This window comes from Protopterus annectens, chromosome 1.part1, assembly GCF_019279795.1.
Source record: "Protopterus annectens isolate FY-2018-M chromosome 1.part1, PAN1.0, whole genome shotgun sequence".
Lineage (NCBI taxonomy): Eukaryota > Metazoa > Chordata > Ceratodontiformes > Protopteridae > Protopterus > Protopterus annectens.
The window spans coordinates 261,364,944-261,385,834 of NC_056726.1; the positions used below are offsets into that span (position 1 = coordinate 261,364,944).

At 41.0% G+C, this 20,891-nt stretch overlaps 1 protein-coding gene across 1 annotated transcript in view; it reads left to right on the forward strand.

Moving 5' to 3' along the window:
• Window positions 1-375: 375 nt before the first annotated feature.
• Window positions 376-20,891, forward strand: part of MAN1A1 (mannosidase alpha class 1A member 1) — an 884,250-nt gene continuing 863,734 nt past the window's right edge. The window contains exon 1 of the mRNA XM_044074409.1: window positions 376-1,278. Within this exon, the coding sequence (XP_043930344.1) occupies window positions 769-1,278 (510 nt within the window). The 5' untranslated portion in view covers window positions 376-768. The remainder of the gene's footprint in view (window positions 1,279-20,891) is intronic.

Consider the following 20,891-nt stretch of genomic DNA (forward strand, 5'->3'; position numbering starts at 1 on the left):
AAGCCGTCCTAATTTAGATATTTCTGCAAATATCGTTTATACTGGTACCTAGCTGCAAATTAAATTAAACTGAAGGTCATTTTCCTTCCTCGCTCTACTTCTAAGATCCGCAAATTACAATTCTATTCGAATGCAATAGATATCGTTCTGTACCAACAAGCCATGTGCACTCCGCTTGTCATAGCTGCCGCCTAACCACTAAGACCTACGTTTGCTTATCGACTTCAAAACAACCCAGACAATGCAATTATTTTGTATTTATTTATTTATTTTTTATAACGTCGCCTCCCGCTGAAGTCCGGAAGCCACGCCTACCTTCACCAATCAGTTTGGCCCACAATAGGCAACAAAAACTGTAGTTTCTGTCATGAGCTGTGAACTCAGTCTGGCTTCCGATTGGGTATACCTCACATCATTCAGCGCATGATCTCCTCGGGCTTCCCGTTCAAACCTGCTTTCAGTTCCGAGCTCGGGTTCAGTCAGTGTTTAGTGGATGATAGACGGTAAAGGAGGATTAACGAGATCGAGGTGCCTAACATGGACACGGGTTACCATAGCAGAGGAACAGGAAGCCCGTTGTAGGGTCTGTTAGAGAACAACAACTTTCATAGGAACTTGGTGGTGCCTAGCCACCTAAATTGGCAACATTTGTCCACCCTGACAAAGGAACAATTTACACTTATACTAAACTCTTGAGAGCGATTTGTTTTTCCTGGAGTTTTGTTTTTCCTGTTTCTGAACAGTGGATGCATATTTTTTTGTGGAATAATGCCAGCGCCAAGTGTTTTGCCTTTCACGGTTACCCCCACTGGAAGGAAGTCTGCTAGTCCTAGCACTTTCCGGCTAACTGAAAAATTTGTTCTTTTGCTTGTTTTCAGCGCTTTCATCACTTTGTGCTTCGGGGCAATTTTCTTTTTGCCCGATTCATCCAGGCTATTGAGCGGTGTGTTCTTTCACTCGTCAGCCTCTGATGGAGCAGAGGCGAAGGGGGCCGTTGGGAGTAGCAGCAGTGGGGTGATAGAGGGGGATGTAGAAAGTCGCTTGGCGAAGATCCGGGAAGATCATGCTAAGGCGCTTCAGGAAGCTAAGGACACTCTCCAGAAACAACCCGAGAAAATCAAGAATGAGATCAAGGAAGAGAAAGATAAAGTGCGAGAGGATATCTTGAGGGGCAAGGATGGGGGACTTCCTGAAGTTGCCTTTAACAAACCGTTTGGGGCTGTAGGACGCGAACCCACAGATAAAGATACACTAGAGAAGAGGGCAAAAATTAAGGAGGTAGGTGGCATTTGACTTATTGAAGTTACAGATTTTAGTTATGTGTCACGTAATTACGACTGAGAAGTCGGTTGTGTACTGTCATGGTTATGTATACGTGGTGTTACGGGGTTACAGGTTTGCACAGATGATGTAAAACTTTCGGTCATTAAGATATTTGGAATGCTTCCTGTAGATTATGCACTGTGCGGTGCAGGGTATTATTTCAAGTTGTCATGTTATGTTTCGGCTGTATTCATACAAGTTGCTGTGTTAAATACGCTGGCTACTCTCCTTACTGAGAAATAGAAGACACAAAGTGGTCGACCCTTTTAATAATCCATTTTAATAGAGTAAAGTTTTGTTTCTAGTCATTTAATGTTTGGTTACTTATCTGTCACGTTCAGTAGATTACGTCGGAATAGAAATCTGTTTAGTTATATTTGGTTATGCAAAGTAACTGCAGCTTTTTGGGAGTGTGGGTTGGACACGCGCACATTCTCAATAGTCCCCGATTTTGACAAAATTGTTGCCCCCCTGCCTCAAAATTTTACCTAAAAGTGGCGATTTGAGTAGAAAATGTGGTGTTACACCTAATAAGCAATGACAATTGTATTTTTTATAAACGCCTGAAAATGCAAATTGTATCCACATTTTGGTATTCTGTCGACGTGTAGAGGTAATAACACTAATCTTATAAAAGTGTCATGATTTTCTCCAATTCGTGAGGTAAACGGTTAAGCGCTGCAGCGGACACGCACAATGCCTTTTTGCTTTGCACTTGTTTGTATTCAAAACAGACTCGCCGATCTTTTTGACATTTTTATTGTTTGCCTCATGCAAGAACTGCGTGAAATCATGTTTCACTAGCAAGTTTAAAGGGCGTATCTAGTTTAGATAATCGGTATGTTTGCACACAAGCCAGCTTAGGAACTTTGCCGTAGTCTACTGGTTGTGATAAATATCTTCTTGAGTCACCCTGTAATAATGGTCTGTTATTATAACATGCCTTTTAGAATACATCCACCCACAGCTGCAGTTGCAAAAACAGAGTTTTTAATCGTACGGAAGCAAATGTTTGAATGAATAAACAATTATCACTTGTGAGCTCTATTAATATATGTAGACTTTGCACACGCATACACCAGTCTTCAGAGTTTTTGGTGATGTATATCATGTTTTCATATGGCATATATATGGGTCGTTTTTATATTGCTGTCAGAAGGTACAACCATGATTCATCATTTAGTTTTCTCTGTATGATTTGCCACTATTACCATGCCCGTTTTTGACTATCTTACATAACATTTGTTTTGTTTTACTTGTTTCTCTCCGAGTAGAATTTACTTTAAGAATGCATTTTTGCATGAAGGTAGCTTACCATCTACTAGAAATGAGAGAATTGTACAGACGATTAAGAGCGATCAGTTAGCCTCCTATTTTTCTGTTTACTTTCTGCACAACTTTGTATCGTGATGTCATTAGTAATTTAGCAGTGCGTTTTGGCCATATGTCTTTTCCTTTTTTTTTTTTTAAGTGTAGTTTTCTGTAGTTGCTCTTCCTTTTGTAGGTCATTGTATGTAATTTTCATACTTACATGGTCTTTGCAAGTCAACCCAACTCCTTGTCTATCTGTGGAGAGTTGCAGGTCAGTCTGTGTATAATCATTTCTTTTTCACCACAGCAGCCAATTTCAAAATGTTATGTACTTTGAAAACAAAAGTATTGGGGTATTTTTAGCTAGCAGTTGTATATACCAGATGTTATTTCATCTACTTAAGGCTGTTGGTGGTTTGCATGTATCCCCAATTGGTGGCTTGCATGTATCCCCAATTTCTTAGGACTTTTGCAGATATGACTTCCGAGTAACTTACCCTTGTGCCACCTAACACTGTTAAGTTCTTTAAGCATTTTCTTAAAACTTGAACTTGCTGTCTGTCTTTAGGTAGAGCTCCCTTTGGTTGCTGTTTTAAGGATGTGCTAATATCCAGTTGTTTTAAAATGCTCATAACTAGTATTTGTTAGTTTTTATTTACCTGATAAACTATGTAGTGCATTATATATGTAATTGTTTAAATCCCTCTCCAGTGTAGTCTGGGTTTCTTGCATGACCTGATTGGCTTGCAGGCTTTGGTATCCACCGAACTGTACATGTGAGGTGAACATGGTTATTCATTTGTTTATTTTACATTTGTTGACTGGGATAGTCTGACTGAGCTTGTGCCCTTTTTCAGCAGAGGCCTGGGGAGAAAATTCTCCACGGTACAAATCCACCAAGATGAAGTGTAAAATACAATAAACACAATGAAAGTTTATACAATAAAATGTTAAGCAGTGTCCATTACAGTACAAGTGAGAGATTTTTAGCAAACGCGACATTTCTACTAAGTAGCAAGTATTGAGGCAGATGGTGACAACAAAGTGGCAAACAATGCGTAAGAATTATTGGTGATCTGTTAAGAAATTCATAGCATTTAGTTTGTCAAGATACAGTGTGAGAGCTGATTTAAATAGAAAAGAAGAATGGAAGAAACCAGTATCAGATTACAAGAAGCTAGGAATTGAAGGTTTTGAAGAGCAGTTTTTTTTATTATTATTGTGATTAGGAGGTTAGAATAGATAATTGTAGGAAAGGGAAGAAGTAGGAAGGAAAGCGAGGAAAGGGAAGAAGTAGAAAGGAGAGCACTATGGAGGAGAGAGGGGAAAAGTGGGCAGAAATGTTTATTTCAAAATTGTGTTAACAGTATTGAACCGTAATGGTTTATTGTACATTAGCAGCAATTTAAATTTCATTTGATAACTGCTAGTAGATTAGATTTTCTTGTTTTTAATATACTGAATGCTACTTTAAGAAGGTTATTTTGTGGCCAGACCAGACTATCACTTTTTGTTTGAATGGTAATGAACATCACATTTTCAGTGTCTTGTCTTTTATTTTGCCAGCACTACACTTTTTAATAATAAGAAAATGCATGTCAGAAATTGGTGGTGGGGGCAAGCAACTGTCCATTAAATTTAGAATGATTTCAGCTGACTAGAAATTGGTGGTGGGGGCAAGCAACTGTCCATTAAATTTAGAATTATTTCAGCTGACTAGAAATTGGTGGTGTGGGCAAGCAACTGTCCATTAAATTTAGAATGATTTCAGCTGACTAGAAATTGGTGGTGTGGGCAAGCAACTGTCCATTAAATTTAGAATGATTTCAGCTGACTAGAGCTAGGTGACTGTGCATAGTATGTGTATATAAAGCATTTCTGCCATTAAAAACTTAATTTGAGTAATATCGGAAATAAAACACTGTTTAACCTAGAAGTTCAAATGCTGAGTAGTGGTATTTATGGTCCACTTAACAGTAGAACCATTATACTTTAAAGCTCAGCTCTGCCGTGTTCTAGTATGTACAAATGCCTTTGGCATCCGTCAAGCACTATAACTTACTAGGTTTGTAAATCTTGTTTTTTGTGAGGCAGAGTACCTGAATATATCTTTATGGTCTATTTATTCAGTTTAGAATTTGTTTGTCTGATATCTGACTTTGTATGTGTTACATTAGTTTGGAATGTGTAATTTGATTTCTTTTCACCAGCCTTCTTTCCTGCTTAATACATAATAAGCTGTCTGCCATTTTCCTACTTCTCACATGCCTTTTTCGGATCATTTTGAACTTCCCATACACTGTTACAGAATCCTTCTAACTGAGCCCTAAACTGTTTGTTAATGTATTACATTAACATGTTCTTACTGATTTTATAGAATGCTACAAATGGTATCTCCTTTGCCTCTTGCTGATGAATTTTCATAAGTGGTTATTCTCAAATATGGATTTTGCTCATTACTTCTGTTCATCTTTCATATAGTAGTTTGACGTTGCATCATTTATGAACACCACACCACCACCTTCAGACTCCTTAGGTCTACATTTCAATCAGTTTTCATTTAACAGTATGTTTTGTGAATGATTTTAGTACTGTATTTACCTCTGAAGTTTAAAACAAAATTCCTGATGTTTCATCACAATTTATTCTGGTCACTTTATTTTAAATGCTTGGCTGAAAGCTGTTTGTACCAACATTTAAAAACAAAACCACTTTCCAATCTGTAGCTGTGCAGGTAGTTTAATTCTACTTGGCTTCATGTGTTTCTGGTCTGTTATTGCAAAGGTCTTTTTATTTGTTGTATAGTTGTCAATAAGAATAAATCTTTCATTTGGTGGTAAAATGTAATAAGGAGTTTGGGTGGCTTCCATTACTTCTTGTATGATGAATGATTTGTGCTTGTTTAATGCTAGATGCATTTCACAGCTTAATATTTAGCAAGTAAATGAGGAAGCCTCCTTTATGGTCTTTATTAATTTGTAGTTGCTATTGTAGTTTGTATTTTGGTAAAATGTCTACGGAAGTTAATACCTCTGGTTTCAGAAAGTGTGACTCATGCTGTCAGAAGATGTCTCTGACAGATGGGCACACTAGTTGTGTTTACTGCTTGGGGGCTCAGCACCTGCAGGACTCTTGTGCTGTTTGTCATGCCTTTATCCTCCGTGGATTGTTAAAACAGGATTCTCCAGCTAAAGCATCTCAGCCAATGAAACCAGTCAAGCCGTCAGTTCCATGTTCAGAACCGACCTGTGAGCTTGATAAACCAAGTGTGTCGGTGCCATCTGGCACCGTCAAGACTATCCCTCCGTTGGCTCCAATTATTACTTCGGAGCCACAAACGAGCTAGGTCTCCTTCATTGGAGACGATTCACTCGGTGCCAAAATCACCCTTACTTCAAAGTAAGTCCAGTCATTGCTCATCTTCCCACTCCTCTATCCTCGAGGTTATTGGATCATGGTGCGGAGAGAGTGGTCAGTAGGTTGCTGAAGTCACAGGCCTTTGCAAAAATGCTTTTGAGCCCGCCTCAACAGGCTTAGGCTCCATCTGCTTCAATTTCGATTCCTCCTCAGACTATATGCTTAGTTCAAAGCCAGAGTCCATGGACACTTCACTGACATCCTCTTTGCCTCTGATGTTGGCTCCGATTACCTCAGTTCTTCCTCCCATCGAGGTATCTGGGCGCCGAAGCTCTCTTGTCGGCTCTGGGCGTGGCATCAGACCCTTGTCTGACCCCGGTCTCCCTCTCGGAGCGTCTGCTCAGTTGAGCTGGGCTCCCTCATCGGCCTCGGAGCCATAGCCCTCGGCGCAGGGTGGGATTCTTGTCTCTAAGGAGCTGGAGCCCTCCTTGTGTCGAGACTGCGGTACCTTCGAGGTCATGCGGAGAGTGCTGCCCCCACAGGCAGCTCCACTATTCGCTCCATCCCCCTCTGTGCCTGTGACCACCTCTGCTCCTTCTCCAGCCCCAAAGCGTAGGGAACCTATGCCCCAGGACACGCCATTGGGTGAACCCTCCTCTTCCGAAACCTCCCCAGAGCATTCTGAGCATGCTTTCCGGAAGAAAAAGTGCAAGAGGAAGTACTGGGACTCCCCTGAGTCTGTCACTTTAGATACAGACCTGCATGAATCGGCGGGGTCCCCAAGATCCCCCTTTTGAAGATGTTTCCTTTTTGGACATCCTTGAGATTCTCAGGCAGAGGTGTAGCTGGACTTCCCTAGCCCCCTCAGAGGACGAGTCTGTATACCTGGACGCATTTGGTTCCTGACCTTCCATCTCCTGGGTGTGTGTTTGCCTTTTGGTCCAGTCATATCTGTAGTGTCTTGAAAAGCTTGGTCAGCTCCAGATTCCATGGAACCTGTCCCGAGGAGACCCAATAAATTCATCACAGCTCCCCAAGGCAAACGATTCTTAACTAAAGGTGTCCCAGTTGATGCCATGGTGGTAGCAGCAGCCACAAAGAGAGAGTTAGCTGAAACCTCATCTGTCCAGCCACTGAATAAAGACTCTCGTAAAATGGATAGATATGGGAAGCGGATGTTTTCCTCAGCGATTTTTCTCCCTTGGGTCCCTGAACTATCTCTTTCCTATTTTACTAGGCTTCAGAGGGATCTCCTAAAAGAGCTTGGAGATACCTTACAAGATCCCGCAGCTGAGGGAGCTTCAGCCAAGGTAGCTACCCAGCTGGTGACTCTTAATTCAATAGTCAACTCCTCCATGAAGCTTATTTCATACGCAGCTGATGGAGCGAGTAGAGCTGCAGGAACAGGGGTGGCTTTTGGGAGACATTCTTGGCTGTGGCTGTGTTGGTTGCAGAACTTTTCAGAGCATCCTTCACCAATACCCCCTTTGGTTCCTCTCTCTCTGGGCCTCAGGTGAAAGACATGCTTACCAGGTGCCAGCAGGAAGGCAAGACTCTCTCTGATGTCAGAGTCCATTTTTCCACTCCTACCAGACCATACCCAAAGGGTCAGAAGGGTGGAAAGATGTGGTTTCGAAAATCCCAGGGACCCTTGCCTGATGTACGTGTTGATTTTTTCCCCTTGGGGACAGAGGGGGAAACGATGGTAGATGACGCCCTTGTGGCAGAGGGGGTCTGCAAAATCAGGGTGACAGGGATACGTTCTCTTCCAAACCCTATCAACATCCCTGAAGGAATGCCTGATTGCTCAACTGTGGAGGCAGTAGGGGGAAGGCTTTCATTGTACCCAATCGTCTGGCAAAATATGGGTACTAGCCATAATATCCAGAGGTTACAAGATTCCCTTTCTTCAACCCCCCTTTGTTTAAAAAAATCCATCCCAGATGTTCCACCCAATCTAAGGGATCAAGCAGTCACAGAAGTATCAAGACTGCTAGAAAAAAGAGCTGTCCTGGAAGTCCCCGCAGACAAAGTAGGATCCAGAACTTATTCAAGATTCTTTTTAGTGCCCAAAAAGACAGGTGACTGGAGACCAGTTCTGGATCTCAGCAGGTTAAGCAAATCTGTACAAAAAGAAATTCCGAATAGTAACACTGCAGTCCATTCTCCCTTTTCTGGGTCAGGACAATTGGATGTGCTCCATAGATCTTCAGAACGAGTACTATCATATAAAAATGGACAGACTGTCCAGGAGATTTCTACACTTCCGGCTAGGGGCCAGTCCTTGCCAATTCAGAGCTCTGCCCTTTGGTCTCACCACAGCCCCCCAGGGTGTTAACCAATGCATGGCAGTAGTTACGGCTCACCTGAGACATCTAGGATTCCAGGTGTTTCCTTATCTGGACAACTGGCTCCTCACTGCTACCACCAAGCAACAACTTATTGAGGCACGAGATTATACCATCACATCCTGTGCTCAACTAGGCATCACAATAAACTTCGGAAAATCTGCCTTGTTGCCCTCACATACATAGAAGCAGGGCTAAACACAAGAAAAATTATTGTAAAATTGCCTCAGGAAAGAGTTTCCATTATTCGTGGTTATTATTATTGGTGTCACTTTTCTCCTGAGGAGCAAAAGAATTCAAGTCAAATATGTTCTTCAAGCTCTAGGGTCCATGGCAGCAGCCATTCTTCTAGTTCCCTTAGCACGCTTTCACATGAGAATCCTTCAGTGGCTTTTTTTCACACAATAGTCCTTTCAGGAATTACCCATGTCTCGCATGATGCTAATTACGGAATCTTGCAAAAGACACCTTTCCTGGTGCATGGTCTCCCCACTACTCCCACACTTACTCAGGGCAGACCTTTCATGAATCCCCATCTGGTCACCACAGTGACCACTGACACTTCCCTGATAGGGTGGGGGTGGGGGGGCATTATCTAGGGAAGACAGTCCAAGGCACTTGGCAACATCATGAGTACCACTTGCACATCGACATCCCAGAGATGAGAGCAGTGCTCCTAGCGTTGTAAGCTCTTAAAGACTCTCTCCCTTCTGGGACTATTGCAATACAGATTGACAATATGTCAATGGTTTGGTACATCAACAAACAGGGTGGAACCAGGTCTTGTGCCGAGAGGTCCTCAGACTGTGGCAGTGGGTGATTTCCTCCCAACATTTTCTGACAGCAATGCATATCCCTGGGACATCCAACGTAATAGCGGACAGGCTCAGCAGGGCGATCCTCGTGTCTCACGAGTGGTCTCTGAAACAGGAAATTGTGGATCTTATTTTCTGCAAATGGGGCCAGCCGTGCTGCAATCTCTCTGCCTCTCCCCTCAACAATAAATGCAGCAGCTGCTACTTCCTTGTTCCTCCTCCAGGTCAGACAAACAGGAGCGCGCTAATCTACGATTGGCCTCAGGGACTCCTTTATGCATTCCCTTTTCCCCTAATTCCAATAGTAATTCGGAAAGCAAAATTGTTGGGTTTCAAAATGATCCTCATTACCCCCTATTGGCCTTGACATATTTGGTTTCCGTTCCTTCACCCCCACCTTCTAGCCCAGCCATGGATTCTGGACCCAGTACCGGACCTCTTGATTCATCAATCAGATGGGCTACTCCAATCTCTCAAGCTCACAGCTTGGTTATTCCACTTCCAATCCTAGCCAGGCTCCCCAATATTTCCCCAGCAGTGGATGATATTATTGTTTCCTCCCATAAGAGCAAATACTAGGAAAGTTTATGCCATAGTCTATGCTAGCAAATGGAGAAGATTCTCTTACTGGCCAGAATCCAGAAATTTAGATCCTTTTACAGCTCCTATACATGAAATTTTGGATTTCTTAGCAGAACGATTTCATTCTGGTGCAGCAGCTGCTACCATCAGAGTACAATTAGCTGCCATTTCAAATTTCCATGTCTGAGTCTCTAACTCCAGCATGATGTCTCTCAAACTCTGTAAGGCCTTCATGAGAGGTACATCTCTACTTAAACCCCCAGTAAAAGAGCCCCTTCCACCTTGGGATCTCAATTTGGTTCTGGCCTCGATACTGTCACACTTTGAACCAGCAGCATCATATTCTTTGAAATTTCTCTCTTGGAAAGCGCTTTTCTTAGTTGCTATTACTTCTGCCAGACGTGTTGCAGAACTTCATGCACCATGTGTTCACCCTCCATACCTAGTTTTTTACAAAGACAAAGTTTCTCTGAGAACCAGCCCATCTTTTCTGCCTAAAGTTTGTTCAGAACACCATTTGACTCAATCCATTGACCTTCCTGTCTTCTCCTTAATAATTCCAACAAGGCAGAATACAGATTACACCAATTGGATGTGCATAGACAACTGCATTTCTGTCTCCATAGAACTAAAGAGATGAGAAAATCAGATCAGTTGTTTTCATTTGCTAACAACAAAGACCTTCCAGTTTCTAAAGTAAATTGTCAAAGTGGTTATCAGACACCATAGCCCATACCTACCATTTGCGAGAAAAAGATCTTCCAACAAAACCCAAAGGTCATTCAACCAGGTCAGTAGCTACTTCGGTAGCATTTCAGTCTAGAGTGCTCATAGATTCAATTTGTGCAACAGCTACTTGGGCAGATCCTCATACATTCATTTCTCATTGCAAAGTAGATGTGGTCTCCCGGGGCAGGGCTTCCTTTGGTTCCATGGTTTTAAATAGTCTGTTCCAATGAGTCACCCAGGATTGAGGTGCTAGGGACGCTGTCCCATCCAGCAAGAATGAAGGCAACATTGGACAACTTAACATAAAGAAGTTATGTATCTAACATAACGTTCCATGTTAGTTGTCCTTCATCTCGCCTTCTTTCTTGTGTCCCTCCCTCCATCCTCCTTCCTCGGGGATTGAGAGGAGTTTCTCAATGGTTTCACTGGCTAATTTTGTTTTGTTAGTTGCTTCCCAACCAAACCATGACAAACTGCATATCCAGTTCTATAATTGTGTCTAGTGTGAGCTATCTCAAATGAGATCTGGGTATCTGATGCTGGGCATTCTGGGATAAGGGGTAGCCTCGAGCCAGTAAAGAGCTCTCAAGCTATAGTAAGTGGCAGAGCCTGAACCAAGGATCTGCTCGAACCCACCCAGCAAGAAGGAAGGCGAGATGAAGGACAACTAATATGGAGCATTATGGTAGGTACATAACTTCTTTTATCTTTTTTTTTCCCCCTGAGGAACTCGTGGTTAAATTCTGCCATCTGTATTAAGTTTGCTAGCCAATGGAAGTGGGATTCCCTTGAGCTGCACACACTTGGTTCACTTTGAGAGAGACCTTCTCTTTTTGCTGGCACAAAAAGCATAGATTTTGCTGGGAGCTAATGAGTACTTACACCTTCTACTTAATTGCCTTGGGTTGGGATTTCAAGATGACTGCACACTGTAACAGCTTAATTGTAGCCCTCCTAGTGTGAAAACAGAAACTTGGAAAAGAGGGCCAGTGAATTTGTCTTTTGAGTAAATTTCAGTTACTGGCTTGTGAATGCAATGACTGAATGTCGGCAAAGAAATGTAGAGAACCTGAAAGAACATCAAACACAAAAGATGAGAAAACAATGACCGGGAAGAATCCTGCAGCTGTTCAGCAAAAAAGCAGTTTAAGCTCCAGCTTTGGTGCAAGAGAAGACTTCTAGTAATCTAAAGAAAAAAATAAAACATGCTCGGAGCTGTAACAAGACACTGAAGGAGTATATTAACTCAAAGGCTAGAAGAAATAAAAGAAGCTTTAAACAGATCTAAGGTGATAAAGCTGCGAAAATCAGAAGTCAAAATGAAGAAAAGGCTGGCTGAGTATGAGACTGCTCAAGGACAGGTGTTTCAATAAATGGTAGTCTTGCAGGTTAGAGCGTGCAGGGAATACCTGAGATTTCCTGTTGTACCAGAGAAACTGGAAGGAACAGACTGTATTCATTTTTATGAAAGTACAAATGAGCAACTGGAGTGGTATTCCACAACTGGAGTTGTTAAATGAAAGGGCACATTTTGTGTATGCCCCAAACCTGGCCATGATAAAGAACCCAAGACCTCTAGTAGTAAAAGTGCAATTCTACAAGCAGAAAGCGTTGATTCTGACAAAACTACGACAGATAGTGTTTGTGGAAAATGATTCCTCACTATACACCAGGGAGAAGAGGAGTAAAATTTATTCTAGCAATCGTGGAAAGGAGTACATTTTTATTCCAGCAATTGGAGAATGTTAAAAGGCAGATGTGATATTCAAGCTGTTGTATCCAGCTATATTCATAATTTTTTTTTTCTGGAGGATCAAAGTAATTTTTTTGATGCAGAACACGCTAAGGAGAAAATATAAAACGTTTAACAATCAAACAGAAGGAGATTCTGCATCTTATTCTTTTGATAACAAAGCTGATGGGAAGGCTTTGCCACTGAAACCTTTTTCAGTGTTTCAAAGGAAATACTAGAGAGAGAGAGAAGCACAGGAGTTGACTAGAAGAACCAGGAGTTCGTTTAGATTTTGGAGTTGGGAGATAGAGATCATCTGGAAGAAAATCAGCAACTTTGAAATTGATGCTTTGTAATTCCACATTTATTCATTAATCACATTTGTGAAGTATGGCTGAACAAGAAAACCTGGAAATATTGGAATTTTTTTTTTTACTTTGTTAAAAATGTAGGGGACACAAAAGCATATGCCCTACTTCATGTCCTTAATGTTTTGGAAGAACATATTAAAGAGAGGAGAAGAGAAAGGGAAGAGGTAACTGTAAAACAATACAGAATTTTATAAAACTTGAAATAATACTGTACGTTGTATAGTAAAGTAGTTTTGGTTGTTTTGTGTGTACAGGTGGCCTTTTTCCCTTTCTTCTTTGCTTAGTTTTAAGAAATGCAGGTAGTGCAGTCTAAAAAGAGAAGAAAGCCTGGACAAAAGTATGTTTAAGATATAATGCTGTAATCTTGGGTTTTTGAGGTGAAAGATGGGTTATAAAAGTATACAGATAATGCAAGTAGAATTGCTGTGCTATTCCCTGTGTTTGCATAGAGGAATGACTGAACTAAGGCCCTTGGCTTGATCTAGCAAGTTTTAGGTGGAAGCAACTAAATAAAAGAACACTTGAGTGTTGCGAAGTTTTCCTGTAGTAAATTAAATGTTCACAGTGCAACAAGAGAAGGCAACCGAGTAGCTAGTTCTCATATTTCTGTGGAGGCAGTCTGATAAGAGAGCTCTGAAAGCATTCACATTATCTTTACTTCTCCCCAGATGTAGAAAATAAGACAAACAGCACTGTACCATGCGTCTTAGCATGGATAATCTTACTTATAGGAGCCTTTGAGTGTGGCTGTTAATCTGGGACAGTTATTTTGAAAATGTACATAGTGTTGAATCTTGAAGCCCTAAAAGGGAAAATATAACAAAAGAGGGTAGATTTTTGTGTAACTGTATGAAAATATTTGGTATAGGAGATGTGAATTCAGTAAGAGGAGCTCTGAGAAAATTGACATATTCCCCAAGTATAAACTGGGCTAGGCTAGACAGAAATTATATTTCACAGGAACATGTGCATTTAATTGAAATTTTTGATATGTATTTGTTAGATAATTCGGGTCCAGACCTCCCAACCGTTCCGAATTACTCAGTTTTTCCGAGTTTTGGGGTCCAAATGAAGGGGTGGCGCCCCTTCATTTCAGATTTTTTTTTTTTTTTTTTTTTTTTTTTTTTTTTTTTCATTTTCGCGCTGTCGGAGCTGACATCACATGCGCAATGACGTCAGCTCCGTCAGGCTACCAGCCAGTCGGGATTGAGCTCAAGGAGCTCACATCATCATTTCCGGCTGGCTGAATTGAATTGCAAGCTGGCGGGAATGGGGAACAGCAGAGGAACTTGGGTGCGGCCAGGAAGCTGAAACGGTGGGAATGGGGAACAGAACAGCAGAGGAACTTGTGTGCAGGCCATGAAGCTGAAACAGCAGAGTTTGCCGAGCCGGGAACTACTCTGGGCAGAGTTTGCGAGCAGGGATTAATGGCAGCAACGACAGAGGAATGTGAACTACTCGGGTAAGGAACCACTCGTTATTCAGGGTAAGGTGTGTGTGTGTGTGTGTGTGTGTGTGTGTGTGTGTGTGTGTGTGTGTGTGTGTGTGTGTGAGAGAAAATGCCCCCATATAATACACTTGGTGGCTAGAGGTATTCAGGCTCAAACCCTGTACATTTGGTACAGGGTAAAAAGAGCCTACTATCCCTAGCCACCATTTCTGAGTGAGTTGAGAGCTATGATGAAAAGTGAGAACATTTTTTTTTCTGCTGCTAACATTTGAAAGTTATGTTCTGAGCTTTGTCCTGATTTTTTTTTTTTTTTTTTTTGTACTAAGAGCTGAGAGAGCTGTGATGAGAAGTAAGAACATTTTTTTTGTGCTAAGAGTTTAGAGCTATGATAAGAAGTGAGCACACAATTTGTATTCCCCCATTATTGTTTTTGTGCTAACAGTTCAGAGATATGGTGAGTGAGAAGTGATAACTGAATTTGTATTCCCCCATTATTGGCTTTGTTGTTTGTCCATGCTTTTTGTGTTGTGGTTAAGAGCTATGTTGAGAAGTAAGAAATGAATTCACCAATAAGGTTTCAGTCGTCTTATTTTTCAGGCAGCTGATGATTTGGCATAGTAGTATGTTGTTCTGACTGTAGTGCATAGAGTCCTGGGTTCAAAACCTGCCAGTGAAATGCATGATGGTAACAACATTTTATTTTAGCAACTTTACAAAATTATACAAGCAATGTTTAAAATGTGTTCCTGGTTTTTGACCTTTAGTCCCCCCCCCCAAAAAAAATGAAATTGAAAATAAGTGCGAGTCATTATATTTATAGTGTGGGTGTGGAATCAGACTTTTTATGATGGAAAAGTTCTGAATTGGGCAGTTTTGTCATTATTGGTTCATGTGTTTTGTTTCATTGCCTACAGTACAGATTACTGTTAAAATGTTCAAACAATAAATTTAAAACGTGCTCTAACGTGTGTTGTATTATACAAGGAATATAATTTAATAAAGTCAGGAAGGTGTATAAAGAAAAGAACACATGTATGTTTCTTGTTCTGTGTGCAAGGGGCCAATGATTTGAAAACAGCCCAAAGGTAATCTTTATCCACCACTGGCCAGATGCATTTTCTTTGGATGTGGTGTGGGTTTCAATGCTGTTTCAATGAATGTGGTGTGGGTTTCAATGCTGTTTCAATGAATGCAAGTTTCAAGGGCAAAGAAGTTTTAATGTCAAGCCTATTTTCATTGTGAGACAGTATTGCTTTGTTTACCAGATGATGTCTTTTAGTGTTTCTGCATTGTTGTGCTGTAAAATGTAAAAATAAAATCCAAATCATTGTAGAAGTAAAGCAGTATGCATACATTAGTGTTTATGGTAAATTGGGTGCAATAACCAGGTAACGGGACATTGGAATGGCTGCAGGGGGACTCTGGTGCCATGTTTTGGTTGTCTGTTCTTCAGTTTGCGTTCAAAAGTTGGCATCCCACAATTCCATCGGAGTGGGTGGGGTTACATAATTATGTATGCAAATTAGATGTTAATCAGCGTACCGATTTGTACCTATTTTTCATGGGCCTTGTCCAGATTTTTGATGTTTCCAGGTTGAGAGGTATGTTCAGGTCACGCACCAGTAATAAATAAAATGCAGGGTAGAGAAATAAAAATGAGACACCGGCACTTCACCTGTCTGTTAGAGAGAGAGGAATTTAAGGGATGGATGGTGGAAAATTATTTGGGAGTTATTAGGGAAGATAGAAATTTCTTCAAAAAATATAGCTAAGGAGTAGGGTTACTTGACAGTGAAGTTTAAAAATAGGACAAATAAAAGAAAAAGCAGGGTGGTTAAGAAATTAGTTTTAAAGGGCTTGACAAAGGTTAAATTATTGCAGAAAAAGGGAAACTCGCAGAACAAGAGGAGGCACAACTGCAGACTGCTGAAGAGAAAATAAGGGGATTGCTTGGACAGTATGCATGATTTTAGAATGATGGCTTTTAAGCAGCTGCTTTTGATAACTCCAGAGCACAAAAGCTTTTAGCACAACTGCTCTGGCAACAGAAAGTAGAAAGGGTCATTGATAAGCTTAGGAAGCCTATAACAAGGAAAATGACCAGAGATCCTGTAGAGGTATTAAAATATTTCAGAAATCTTAAAATCTACATGAAGCAAAGAAAAATGGAAATCGAGAAAAAGTACAAATGGAAATATTTGTGGAAGAGTTAAATATGTCAAGATTAGAAGTAGATGAGGCTGCTGGTGATAAAATGGTGATGTAAAACCAATCTACAGGAAGTCTCCAGGAGTAGATTCTATTCCTGTAGAAGTTTGGAAGCTAGGAGGGAAGAAAGTGATATAGATTTGGAAAGTTTTATTTAACAGTATCTTAAAAGGAGGAGAATTAGCAACACTCTGGAGGAAAGCTGTGGTTGCTGTAGTACCTAAAGATGGTAAAGACCCATCAGATCCAGCCTCGTATAAGCTCATTTTGATTCTAAACTGTGATTATGAATTGTTTGGCTATTGTGTTGCCAAAATTGATAGATATGGATCAGTGGGCTCTGTGGAGAGGAGTCAAACATTTGAGTACATTTAATAGGACAGTGATGATCCGTAAGGACGCAGAATGTAAGAAAATGCCATGTTTTTTGGTGGGTCTTGATGTAGATAAAGCATTCAACAGAGTAAGCTGGAATTTTATGACTAGGGCGATGGAAGCATTTGCATTTTGAGACATAAGTAGGAATATGTATGAGGGATCCAAGGTTAAAACTGATGTGGCAGCATTTCTCTGTGATATGTTCTATCTGAACAGAGAAATCAGGCAGGGGTGTCCTCTCTCTCTGTCTCTGTCTCTCTCTCTCTCCTCTTTATTTGTTGTATTTAAAACCATTGGCAAAGAAAATAAGGGACTCCAAAATTTAAGGATATAATTGGTTTGGCAATCAGGAAAAGTTGGCTTTGTTTGCAGATTCTAGTTTTATTGGTTATAAAAATAGTAAAGAACATTTCATTGTTGTGGAGCACTCTTGAGGCATTTTTTTTTCAGGATACAAAACTAATGAAGATAAAGCAAGCAATAGCCGTAAAGTATATACCCACACACAGTTTGGTTTAGCAATACCCATGTTTATGGATACACAATAAAATGAAGTACTTGGTAGAACTGGATAAAAAGGATTCTGTTGTAGAAGTTAAGGATATGCGGGAAGAGACTAAACAAAAGATAATAAAAAAAACTATAAAACCTGAAGCTCTTTTCATGGATATGGATAGCAAGATACAAGCAGTGAACATGGTTTTAGTCCCTTTAATTATAGAGGAGGAATGGGGTTTAAGGGAAGGCCAGAACTGAATTAGCTATGTAATGTTTGGCAATGAGTGTATAGAAAATTGTGATGTATAATGTTTGCAAATGAAAATACATAACTATGGTTGTATGAATGCGTGTATAATTTTGCTAATTCATATTTTTGTTAAAAAAAGCTGTCTTGGGCCCATCCATCTCATTTGTTCATGTCTTTATTTAAAAACCGGCATTTGGGTTTTGTCTTTGCCACCAACAAGTGACCCTGTGTCCCACTTTTTAACAGTAATTTTGTATCCCCTTTGCCTTGGGCCATCCTTCTAGTTCACATGCCTAGTCTGACAGATGAATAGTGAGAGGTGGGTCATTTGTTTTGAGCCAGCAGAGAAGAATCACATGAGTTTCCTTGACATGCCTTTAGCCTTCAACTCTGGGTAAGAATTATATAGCAACTGATTTCAGGCATATTTGATTGTTGTACATTCCACTACAGTTAGTTTTTACATTAGAGAAGTGTTACAAGTGCTTACATTTATCACCATTTCTTTGGAATTAAGTATATACTATCTATAGTGATTTATCTAGAATGAAGTAGTTTAAATTTGTAGAAGTCTGTCTTGTTTGTTTGTCTTTCGGCTTTTCCCGGTTAGGGGTCGCCACAGCGGAACTCCAGTCCGCTAATGATTGCAGTAGATTTTTACATACTGGCTTGCCGGGCCTAACGCACAACCTTCAATGAAGTCCGTCTAATTTGCATAATTATTGTTGGCTTAATTACACAGCTTATTACATCTGAGGTGTTTTGGATGCTGTTTTAGTTGCATATTACTTTAGGAATTATTAATTTGAATATTCACTGCAGATATTTTTTTAAGGGGTGGGGGGGGCAGAAAAATATTGCCCCATTAGGACACTGTGTGCTCTAATTTTTGATGCTAAAATCTTCATATTTTTGTGTGCATGTTTTCAGTTTTTCCTCTGAAGAATACCATTTATGTGAGGGAAAGCTTCATAGGTAGGTACTAGGCTATTGGCCCTAGGGCCTATATCAGTCTAGCCAAACGGTACCCTGGCTTTTGCCACCCAAGAAAATGATTTTCCTGTGCCCCTGTCAAACAGAGCCACAGAAGTGATCCCCGGGGTGAATTTCCTATCTCCAAGAAAAATCTTGATGATTTGATCGGAAGAATGCTAATGAGGAGCTTTGTTTGATTGATATAGATAGGTAGTTTGTTCCAGAGTATGTGAAGTCTCTGGGACAGGAATCTATCCCTCCAGCATGTTCTGTTTATTGTGGTGACAAAGTTTAGGTCCATAGAGCGTGTAGCTCAGAGGGATTGGGATTTCTTTACATGGAGCATGTTCAGCAGCTCTGGGTTTGACTTAGCTTTGTATGTTGGGCAGAGATCGCCTCTGAGTAGGCGATATGAGACTGAGTAAAGCTGGAGTTTTTTTGAGACGGTCTGCGTAGGGCATTCATTTGAGGCTAGTAATTCTCTTTGTGAGGTATTTCTGTGGCCTTTCCAGTTGTTGTAGATGTCTTGTGAGGTACATACCAAAAGGGGTGTTGTACTCTATAATGTGTCCAATGAGTGATGAGTAGAGGGGAGAAATAACATCTTCTTTTTTTCCTGGATGAGAAACCTTTTGTGATGAGATGTGCCACATAGAAGGATTTCCTGATTACTGTGGCGATGTGATTATCAAAGGAGAGACTACTGTTCACCTGTTTACCCAAGGTCTCTTATCACACTTTCGGTGTTAAGTAGACTACCGTCTTTGTGGTAGTTCATGGGTACAGAGTTTTTACCAAAAGGGATGTCAATGCACTTTTTGGTATTGAGCTTGAAGCCATGGCTTTGACACCAGGCATCTTGTCTGTGAGGCTCTTTTGTAAGATCTCCACATTGTTAGGAGTTTTGATTATGGCTCCTAGTTTGCAGTCCTCTGCGAACTTTGTTAGCCAAAGACTTTCTGTGTTGGCCTGTACTTCAGAGAAGTAGATACCAAACAAGAGAGGACCACCCTGTGGTTTGTCACTGGTCTGAAGTTGGATTTAGAGTCTGCTACTTTCACTGTGGGGGTTCTGTCAGTGAGCCAGTTGGCAACCCATCTTGTGACATAGGGATTTATACCTAGTTTAGTGAGTTTGTCTATAATTCCAGAGTGGGTGATGGTGTTGAAAGCCTTTGGCGAGATCTAGATAGGCTGTGTACCACCTTACCCTCATCTACGGCTTTGGTAACCACTTCAAAGTAGTCCATCAGGTTTAGGAGACATGATCTGCCTTTTACAAACCCGAATTGGGTGGGGTCCAGAGTTTGGAGATTACCAATGTCATTGTTTATAAGTTCCATGATGATACGCTCCATAGCCTTGCAGACCAGACTCGTCAGGCTAATGGGGAAGTAGTTCCAGGTGGCTCCCCCTTTGTGGAGTGGGATAACTGTTGCTGTGCGCCATTCAGTAGGCACAAAGCCTGAGGTGAGGCTATGATTGAACATGGTACTTGGGTGGGGTGCCAGTTCGTTCTGTAGTTCATGTAGAACGCAGCCTGGTATGTTGTCCGCTTCCATGGATGCTGTGTTCTTGGCTTTGGAGAGTGTTTTTGTTTTACCTGTGCAGCAGTGATTACAGGTACTTTGCTGCAGGTACTTTGCATTTTTCTGTTTTATAGAGATGGGCCCTTTAGGGGATGAGAGAGGGGTAAAGTTAGCACTAAACCTGTCTGCCAGGATGTTGGCAATATCAGTTGGTTCTGTATATTTAGTGCCGTTGTGCTGTAACTCCGAGCAGATCTGAGTGTTGCCATTGAGATTCTTGACATAGCTATAGAATGCTTTGTGGTTGTCTTTAGACTCGGTGGCGAATTTGGTTTTGTAACTAGCTTTGGAGGATTTTGAGGGATCTCAGCTTCTTACTGAGGCTGACCAGGCAGTTACTCCAATTATAGGATTTTACTCTCTCTTTTGCAACAGTTTCTTTCTTCTGTTGTAGAGTTTGTTTATGGCAGAGGACCACCAAAGTGGCTTCCTTTTTTTTTTTTTTTTTTTTTTTGGGAGGATAGCATCTTGGTTCTCTTAGGGATTGCACGAGCCGTGCACTCGTAAGTGCTTATAAAGTGCATTTGCATAGGATTCAGCAGTCATGCCTCTATTGTCCGTCCTTATGTGTGTCATGAAGATTGCCAAGTGTGAAGTTGGCTTTGGAGAAATTTTTTATGGTGGTTTCCCCAATGGGGGTGGGATCTGGATGTCTAGGGTGATTAGCTTGTGGTCAGATCTGACCAACGAGGAATTGACCTCTGGTGTGGAACACCAGTTGTCCATGTTGGTAATGACCAGGTGTAGGATATTGCTGCTCCGGTGGGGGTGTGTATAAGGTGATCTAAGACGTTGGAATTTATGAATTCCAGAAAATGTTGAGCAAAAGAGTGGGTACACGAGTAGTTTTCCCAGTTAATGGGGTAGTTGAAATTGCCAAGTATTAGGGTGTAGGTTGTACCCTACAACCTATCAAGAAATGTGGAGTGGGAATCCTGCGGCATGGTGGGGGATCTGTAGCAAGCTACAATTTGGA